At 35.1% G+C, this 10,165-nt stretch overlaps 1 protein-coding gene across 1 annotated transcript; it reads left to right on the plus strand.

The window, feature by feature from the left end:
* The first annotated feature begins 1,633 nt into the window (after window positions 1–1,633).
* LOC115714623 (kinesin-like protein KIN-14R) lies at window positions 1,634–8,010 on the plus strand. The gene is made up of 19 exons (XM_061114367.1): window positions 1,634–2,043; window positions 2,383–2,681; window positions 2,810–2,984; window positions 3,094–3,167; window positions 3,244–3,427; window positions 3,835–3,944; window positions 4,053–4,152; window positions 4,261–4,347; window positions 4,432–4,608; window positions 4,693–4,966; window positions 5,063–5,224; window positions 5,806–6,021; window positions 6,115–6,152; window positions 6,262–6,425; window positions 6,507–6,758; window positions 6,839–6,904; window positions 6,986–7,060; window positions 7,173–7,244; window positions 7,342–8,010. Exons 1-19 carry the CDS (start codon window positions 1,824–1,826, stop codon window positions 7,816–7,818), a joined length of 3,222 nt encoding a protein of 1,073 aa, XP_060970350.1. The 5' UTR covers window positions 1,634–1,823; the 3' UTR covers window positions 7,819–8,010.
* Window positions 8,011–10,165: the final 2,155 nt, after the last annotated feature.

A 10,165-nucleotide genomic window follows, 5' to 3' on the forward strand; every position in this document is an offset into this window, starting at 1 on the left:
AGTGCTATAAATTTGGTGTGTAGGTGGAGGGTATGTAGCGAAAACATTTGATGAGCATTTGTTGGAGTTGGAAATACCATCACCTATCAGATCAAGGGTATAAACATCTAACTTGACTGCAGTGTTTGGACAGTTACTAGAAGTGAGAACCTGTTTTCCTTTATTCTGATAGTGAATGTCTGAGGCAGAGGAAGTAGCAGCAGTTATGGTTGCAGTGTTGGAACAAAGTGGTGTTTTACTAAAGGATTTATATTTAAGAGTAGGTGGTGTAAACATTGGCTCACTTAGGGATAAAGATGGAGGAGAGTTGGAGACAAAACCACTTGAACCAGCAGTTATGTTTGGGATAATGCTTGGTCGGTAGTTGGCTTGTATTGCTGCAGAAGTCGACGATTCACCTAACAAGAAAGGAATCGGTTGTGGTCGAGGAATAGCGGAAAGTGTCGGGAGAGTTGCAGTCAAAGTAGTTCTTGCCAACCGAGTAAGTAATGGCCATGCATTGCCTTTGGAAAAATCTGTGCGATAACGGTCATAAGAAGAAGTTGGTAATCTTGCCCCATTCAATTGTGGTCCATATGGCAGTTCAGGAACTATGTCATTATCCAATTTCTCCAGGAAGACAGAGCATTTTTGGTATAAATGGCCTATTCGACCACACTCCATGCAGTAATTTGGTAGACGCTCGTAACGAAACTCTACCCAAAACTCATCTTTGATCTTAGGGAGAGTAATCATCCGACCCCTCAAGAGTGGTTTAGTAATGTCGAGTTTAACTCGAAATCGTAAAAATGGCCCCCATCCCTCGTTTAAAGAATCATCATACACTTCCAGAAATTCTCCAAGAATTGAGGCCAAAGATCTAGCAAGAGATCTAGACTTACTCAAAAATGGCAATCGATAAGCTTGCACCCAAAAATGAGTATGAATCATAAGTTCAGGAGTCACATTAAGATGGATAGTTGGATCAAGAAGAACAATGTGATGGTTTTGAAAATGCCAAGGCTCCTTTTCCAAAGCCCGAACTCGATCTCCTTCATAACCGAAACAGAGCAAAAACAGATCAGAATGATATTCTTTAATGTTAACTTTGAATCTTCCATCCCAATGTTCAGCCATCTGTCGCTGAAACGTTGATAACCATACTTTTTTACTAGTAAGAACTCGAGCAATCAGAATGAATTCATTTGTTACTACAGAATCAGAACCATCATCAGTAATGGCTAGAATGGTACTTTCGTTTTCAGTAAGTGACATTGTGGATTTCATTTTGTCAAGTAGGGGATTCATGGATAACAAAGAGAAATAATGCAACAACAGAGAAGGGTGATAAATATGACAGGCACGGTTGAGATTAGAAATCAGGGAAAAGAGGAAGAACAGGGAAAGTGGGGATCAACAAAAATTGTAAATAACTGAAAACTGCCTCAGAGCATGAACATGGGCAGACACTCTTTCATATATTGCAATAAAAAATGGCCAAATTAGGCAGAGTGTAAATTTCCCTAAATCTTTTGAATTAAGATCCCACATAGAAATAATTTTTTTCTTATCAAGTTTGTTGAGGGTTTTATTTTTACCATCTAAAGTAAAAGGTCATTTTAAGAAACTTTATTTTGGGTTAAAAAGGAAGGTAACGGTCTAATTTCACGGACAGGCAACGGCTCTCTAAATTCAAATTTGAACGAGCAATCAAATGATTCATCTTCGTAGTACAAACATTTCTATCCTGTCCTTTCTTCTCAAAAACTAACGACTACTTTTCTTTCTCAGAGAAAAAAAAAAAAAACCAACGCTTTTGCATTAATTCGTAAAGTCCAGATTTCATGGAACAGACCCAATTCAGAGATTCTTATCAAGACTCAGAAACCCTAACTTCGACCTCTTTGGTTTCTTTGGCTACTGATACCAGTAAAGACGATTCGAAGATTCAAGATTCGAAAGATCTTTCCATGGCCGAGGGTGATTTTTCTATGGTGGATTCAATGCTTTGCGACTCTGGTGCAAGGGTAATATCAACCGGGTTAACGAGACCCACTTCCACAGGTTAGTGTTTTCTCGTAGTTCTTGTTTGTTTTTCTTGGAAAATACTCGAATCCGAAAATAAACTTTAGGAAACGAGAACCTACACTTACTAATATATTTTCTCAGCGAGCCTAAGTAGTCCCATTTCAGAGGAACTTAGTTACGTCCCTAAAGTAGTCCCATTTAAGTTAGTGAAATGTAAGATCTAGAAATTGATAAAGTTTGCTCTTTGTTCCTCAAAACATTATCCAAGGGATATTAGCTGTATAGTTATATGTGTATAATTGGTTTACGTATGAACTTGACTGAGTAATCGGAAATCAAACAATATTTATCTAATTGTAACGATTTGGGAAACAGCTGAATATGTGATGTTCATCAATGCTGGAGGGGAGGTTGTTCATGAAACAGGCTCTAGCTTAAAATTACTGAAAGACTCTTATTATGAGGGAGGGAATGTCATACGAACCAATGAGCAAATAACTCATGCTGGAGATTATCCGTCTATATATCAGTCAGCACGTTTGGGAAATTTCTGTTATCGGTTCTATGATCTTTCTCCTGGAGAGTATTATGTTGATCTTCATTTCACTGAAATCATTAACACAAATGGGCCAAAAGGAATGAGGATGTTCAATGTGTTTATCCAGGAAGAAATGGTAAGCTCTCAAGCGAAAAGCTTATACAGTGTCTTTGCTACTTATATTTGTTTTAATTTATTTATGGACTGGGGGAGAAGGAATTAGGGAAAGTAGGAACAATTTTCATTTTGGTGTGAATACTGCAGGTCTTGTCAGATTTTGACATTTTTGCTGTTGCTGGAGCCAATAAGCCATTGCAATTAGTTGACTTGAGGGTCTCTGTAAAAGAAGACAGAACACTTGTTATAAGATTTGAAGGGGTTATTGGAAGCCCGGCAGTTAGTGGAATTGGCATAAGAACTGCACCACCAACTGTATCAGGTATCTTTCTATTGTAATTTCTTCCTTCATTTAGTATTGATTTGTTATGTAGTGAAGAAGATATCTTCCTCATGTTATTACTTTCTAAGGACACTTCAATTAATGGCAGATCTACATCCCACTACACATGAATCTCTCAAATGTGACAACTGTGCCGCTGACATAGTAGTTCCTTCAGCTCAGGTTAGATAAAACTGATATGAAGAGTTATAAAGCTTGCCAAGCCGTAATTTACTAATTTAAAGTCTATGGTTTGCAGATCAAACTAATCCAAACAAAGTCTACAGCTAAATATGAAAAGAAGGTCCAAGAACTCACCACACAATGCCAGCTTAAGGCAAAAGAATGCTATGAGGCATGGATGTCATTGACTTCTGCAAATGAACAACTAGACAATGTCAGAATGGAACTTCACAACATGACATTTAAGAAACTCTCTCAGGGTAAGAATTTTCAAGATTTTCCAGTTTGATGAATCTAAGCATGACAACCTCATCATGTGATTATCTTTATGAACATAGAATGTGTGGTTCAGCCAGGTTACTTGTAGCTTAAGGTCAAAATGGAGAGTGAATAAAATATGAGGTCAATGTGCTTAATGCTATCAACAGAATATTTGATATAGTTTATTTAGTAAGATTTTTCTTTCAAAGCACACTCAACAAAATGTGGTTAATCAGTTATTGCCAATGAAAATAAAATTAGTGTTGAAAGGAAATGATCAAGTGTACTTTTATCTTAAGAATGGTCATTAAAATTGGTAGCCATACCATTACCATTGATTCTGTATTATGTTTTTGTCCAAGGTAAGACCACTCTTGACTTTTAGTCTTTTTTGTTGACTCATTAGATCAAGCTATGGAAAAAGTAGCAGAAGATTTGAGAGATATCAACAGCAAGTATGAGCAGGACAAGAAACGGTGGGCAGTGGCAATCAATGATTTGCAGGAAAAAATTGAGGTAGCAATTAAAATGCATGTGATTGCAGATCAGCATCAACGTAAAGGAATTTTACTCTCGTTGATCTAAGTTTATTGACACAAATCTCTGATTGCGTTTCTTATGCAGCTTATGAGGAAAGAGCATTCTAAACTTTCACACGAGGCACATGAATGTGCCGATTCCATTCCTGATTTGAATAATATGGTTTCTGCAGTTCAAGCTCTGGGTATGTTTGATTTACTTTAATATTTTCTTTTAAACTTGTGCATGTTTGCTCTTACTTTCATTTTCTGTTCTCAATGTATTTACATGGACTTCTGGAATATTACTACAGTTGCACAGTGTGAAGATCTGAAAATGAAGTACAGTGAAGAGCAGGCCAAAAGAAAAAAGCTCTTCAACGAAATTCAGGAAGCTAAAGGTATTTTTTTTTTTTCATATTTCCTGATGTATCATGGTTTCTTATACACAATAAAGTTCATATATATATCTTGAATTGTTTTAGGCAATATTAGAGTTTTTTGTCGCTGCCGCCCATTAAATAAGGGGGAGTTAGCAGCTGGGTGCACGACAGTTGTAGACTTTGATGCAGCAAAGGATGGGTGTCTTGGGATTTCAAGTACTGCTGCCTCTAAAAAGTCTTTCAAGTTTGATAAAGTTTACACACCAAAAGACAATCAAGGTATTGTAGTTATATAGTTTGATTGCCTATCATGATTTTGTTTGCTGAAACAATTATGAACATAGTTATTGATTGTGTTGACAGATGATGTGTTTGCGGACGCTTCACCAATGGTGATTTCAGTGCTAGATGGCTACAATGTCTGTATATTTGCATATGGACAAACAGGAACTGGGAAGACTTTTACTATGGAGGGTACTGAACAGAACAGGGGAGTAAATTATAGGACTCTTGAGCAGCTGTTCCAAATTTCGAAGGAAAGGAGTGAACTGTTTACGTACGACATATCTGTTAGTGTACTTGAAGTCTACAACGAGCAGATAAGAGACTTATTAGCTACATCACCAACATCAAAGAAGTGAGATTACTCTTTCTTTTTCTTGAACATAGTTAACTGAATTGGCTGACTTAAGATTGCCTAAGCATTTTCATCTTTTGTGTTATTGTTTGTTAGATTGGAGATAAAGCAAGCCTCAGAAGGGTCTCATCACGTTCCAGGAATTGTAGAAGCGAAAGTTACCAACATTGATCAAGTCTGGACTGTATTGCAGGCTGGAAGCAATGCTAGAGCTGTTGGTAGCAATAATGTTAATGAGCATAGCAGTCGATCCCACTGGTAAGGATTCTAAATTTTCTTTTGCAACTAAGTTGCAAGTATGTTTGGTTTGTTGTAATGGGTATTGTAATGGAATCAAGTTACCCATTAAAATGTTTGGTTTGCACTTAAAGATGATGTTATGGGATTACATTATATAATGGAATCCTCATTACATTGAAAAAGATAAGTAATGAGAATTACTTCACAAAACATAAACAAAGTAAAACTAAAATGACTTTAATACCCTTTTTTTTTTTTTATATAAATATAAAACTTAAAGTGAAGAAAACTGTGTCAATTCCTATTACCATTCTTATTCCATTCCATTACTATTACCATTACCATTATATTGAAAAAGGTAAGTACTGAGAATTACATCACAAAGTATAAACAAAGTAAAACTAAAATTACTTTAATACTCTCTCTTTATATAAATATAGAACTTAAGTGAGGAAAACTGTGTCAATCCCCATTACCATTCTTATTCCATTTCATTACTATTACCATTACATTATACCAAACACTTAAGTTTCATTGTTCGCTGTATATTTAATTTATTAATATTTGAACATGTATATTTACTTTGGTTCTTTATTAAGCTTGCTTTGCATAATGGTAAGAGCTAAGAACTTGATGAATGGCGAGTGCACCAAGAGCAAGCTTTGGCTTGTTGATTTGGCAGGCAGTGAGAGGCTTGCAAAAACTGATGCTCAAGGGGAGCGACTCAAGGAGGCTCAAAATATCAATAGATCCCTTTCAGCGCTAGGAGACGTGATTTCGGCTTTAGCAAACAAAAGCAGCCACATCCCTTACAGGTTTGCTCTATTTTCTATCATTAGTATGTATTTATGATAATTTTGCAACACAGCTTCTGTTATGTCTAATAATCATTTATTTTTTGGTTTTAGGAATTCTAAGTTGACACATCTACTTCAAGATTCATTAGGTAATAGAAGTCACACAACATTGTGATCTTTATTTGCCCGCTCTTGTAAAAATTTGGTTCTTATGCCGGGTTTCATTAATGCTAATGAGATTGTTGTGTTCATATGCAGGGGGTGATGCAAAAACTTTGATGTTTGTGCAAATAAGCCCTTCCGACCTGGATGTGGGTGAAACTTTGAGCTCTTTAAATTTTGCGACAAGGGTACGTGGAGTTGAATTGGGTCCTGCTAGGAAGCAGGTTGATACAGGAGAAGTTCAAAAGATGAAAGCATCAGTGAGTATCTACATATTCAGTTTAACTTATTTTCTTCTCATCACTATTTTCGACATTTCAACTTATTTTTATTTTCAAAAGCTTGAAAAACTGAGGCAGGAAGTTCGATCTAAAGATGAATCTTTAAGGAAACTAGAAGAGACCTTGCAGAATTTAGAGAATAAGACAAAAGGAAAAGATCAAACCTTCAAAAACCAACAAGAAAAGATCAAAGAACTTGAAAACCAGCTTGAGCTAAAGGCAACTGTGCACAGCCAATCAGAGAAGCAAGTCTCACAACTTTCAGATAGACTGAAAGGAAAAGAAGAAATATGTTGTTCTCTTCAACAAAAGGTTTCTTTCAGCTTAATAATTTTTCATTTTAATCTCCTGTTATTTAAACTAAGCGGTTTTCTTTTTATAAACTAATGCAGATCAAAGAGTTGGAGACGAAGCTTAAAGAACGTCAGCAATCAGAGTCTGAATCTTTCCAAGAAAAGGTTTGTGCCTATATTTACACATGCTCTTTCCCCTCAACATAAAATTTGGCTGAAATAGCTTCTTACTTTTAATTTCATCAGGTTAAAGATCTTGAAACCAAACTTAAGGATCAAATGCAAGAAGCTGATTGTTATGCTGCTATCCTCCAACAGAAGGTGGTGGTTGCCAATGAACTAGAATAGAATTAATATTTTGTGTATCTCTTTGCTAGTGGAAAATTAAGTGGTCTATATTATATTTAACTCTACATTCTTTTTGTTTCTCCAGATTAAGGAACTTGAAATAAAACTCAAGGAGCAGCAGGAACAAAACTCAGACTCCTTATTACTTCATCAGAAGGTACCCTTTTTTTTTTTATAGTTACAGTTAAGTGTGTAGGGTAGGTCCTTTTAGAGAAGACAACTCCAAAGTGGTAATGTTTTATTTGTTACACCAGATTAAGGAACTTGAGGACAAGTTGAGAGAGCAAGAGCAACAGTTACGATGTACTCATGATTTTGTCGATTCGATCAAGGCCACTCCTGTTGAAATAAAAACATGTGTGAGAGATGAGTTAATGCATGATATTGAGCCATATATTTTAAGAAGTTCAAATTCAATACGTCCAATGAGTCAAGGATCCATGAAAGGGAATGATTCCACACAAGGGACAAGAAGGAAAAGGGAGTTTAAAAGTGGAGAGACTGAGAACATTATGATGGTGTCAACAGGTTTGAATGAAAGAAAGATTAGGAAATCTGACCCACCCAAGATTTCAAGATTTATGAGAACAGCAAGGCCAGCCACTACTACTACTACTACAACCACCACCACCACTCAAGGACCCTTTACTCACAACAAGAGGGTTGTAACCAAAGATCAGGTACCAGGAGTAAAGGAAAGGGATAACAAGAAGAAAATCTGGTCAAGATAGTGATCAAGTATGTCTATGTTGTCTTTTTTATGTACATTACTTGTGTATGCTTGCTCTAACAGAATATGCTTTATTTTGTACAATTAATGTGGGCCAACTGATCTTTAATTCTTTATAATTGATGTAGAGTTTACAAGCGCAATATCTCTCTATCTTTTTTTTTTTTTCTTAATTATGAGTTGTTTAAAATAATTTGATTATAGAGAATATTATCAAAGAGAATATGATTGTAAAAAAATGTAAATTCTGTTTGTTGTGCAAGGTAATAAATAATCATATTTTTGTTAATTTAATTACATTGTTTAGTTAACCACATAAATCTTATATATTAATTAAAAAATTAAAATAAAAAAAATATTTTTATTATGTCTATTTTAAGTTTACATATAAATAAACTAATTATTCGGACAAAATAAACTAATTAAAATAAACTAATTTTATAAATAAACTAATTAGTAAATTTAAAATTTCATTGTATTTTTTATTAATTAAAATAAACATTCGTATATAATGAACATTCATTATATCATTTATCTTTGTTCGTTGTACTATTTATGCATACTACTCACATAAAATTTATGTATAACGTGTATATATTATTGACAATAATCTAAAAAATAAATTTTTTAAAAAAATCCTATCTAGCTAATTCGTAATATAAATATATATATATATTTTATAATAAATCATAATATAAATGATATTTAAATTTAAAAATGTTATTCAAATTAATATAATTGAAAGGAATATTTAAGCTCACAATTTTTTAAGGAGCCAACATTACCCTCTACAAGGGTAGTTATATTACTAAGGGGATAATATTCCTAGGTTAATTAAAAAAAAGTACACCCTCAAAACAAACTAAGCAATAATTTACATTATCATTCTCTTGCTAGCATTAACATATTCCAAACAACCCCGTGAATATATATAGCTATATATTAAATTTAGGGGAATTTTTACAAAACAAAAAAAAAGGGGGGGGGGGGGGATTAATACGTGCATATGGACATTTGTGTATGAAGTATTCAAAATAAATTAATTATAAATAATATTATGAAGGAGAATATGATTATAGGAAAATATGTTGAAGAAAAAAATTGGCGAGGGTTTACAAATTGCAAATTTTTTGGGTGTATAGATTTATGTATCGAAAATAGAACATTTTGAATAAAAAGGAGTAAAATAGTTTAAAAATAGTAGAGATATGGGGCTTTTCTAAAGGTAGTTGGCGAGGGTTTTTCGTCGTGGGTGTGGGTTCTGTGATGCTACTGGGTTTCATGTTGAAGAAAAAGTCAAGACGAAGCTTAAAGGGTTTCTTATACAACCATATGGCATCGGTTATTTGAAAATAACCAATGACATAAATAATCAACGTCATACGACACACGTGTCAAAAAAAGTTGATACCTATGTCGTTGGTTATTTTTAAATCGACGTCATAGAGTAGTTTTTTTCTCAGATTAAAAACTGCCTCTAAATGGTTTTAATCAATGTTATAGCTGCAATTTTTATAAAATAACCGTCTCTAAATGTCAATTTTCAATAGACGAGTATTTTTACACCCTTTATCTTTTCTTTTTTATAAAAAAGATGGAAAAAATAGCCTTTAAAAGGTTGTTTTGTAGTAATGATTGTTGTCTTGAAGACGACATATAGGGTCTTTGTGAACCACCTCGTACAGACGTCATCGAGTAGATGAGGCTTCGTACGAACCTTGGGTGCAAGGTGTGGGAGCCCTAGTGATCACGGGGGTCACCTCACATGGCCTTCGTACAACGCAAGGTGGGGGAGGCCTCAATGAGGTGGTCACCTCGCATGGCCTCCGTACGGTGTGAGGCAGGAGAGACTTCGTGGAACGAGGTGTATGGCCCTTAGGGTCTGAGAGCGTGCGTGGTTAGGGGGACCTTTGCTTGGCCACCATGTGTCGCGAGGTGAAGGGGTACTACCCATAAGGACCTCGCTTCCCTCATGCGTAGTGAGCGAGGTGGTGCCTTTTCCACCCTGAATGATGTGAGGTGGGTAGAGGTCTCACACGAGACCTGGTGTGAGGTGAAGTGTGGCCTCGCATGCTAGTTTCCTGTGGCAAGGGACTCTCCCTTTACTCATTCCTTTGTCTTTCTTGTGGGTTGAAGTGATTAATCTAAAGCCTTGAACATTTTATCATGGTCATTAGCAATGCTAATCTTCTATATATATCAAGAATAATTTTGACCATCTTAGCTTTCTTAGTCTCAATCTTGGATGGAATTGTTAAGGATAAAATCAGTTAGTTAAATTAGTTAGGAGTTAGTTAATTACTGTTGCATCTTGTAACAACCTTCTACTGGTTTTTCAGCTGGTTTTT

The sequence above is a fragment of the Cannabis sativa genome, chromosome 4 (genome assembly GCF_029168945.1).
Source record: "Cannabis sativa cultivar Pink pepper isolate KNU-18-1 chromosome 4, ASM2916894v1, whole genome shotgun sequence".
In the NCBI taxonomy this organism is placed as follows: domain Eukaryota; kingdom Viridiplantae; phylum Streptophyta; class Magnoliopsida; order Rosales; family Cannabaceae; genus Cannabis; species Cannabis sativa.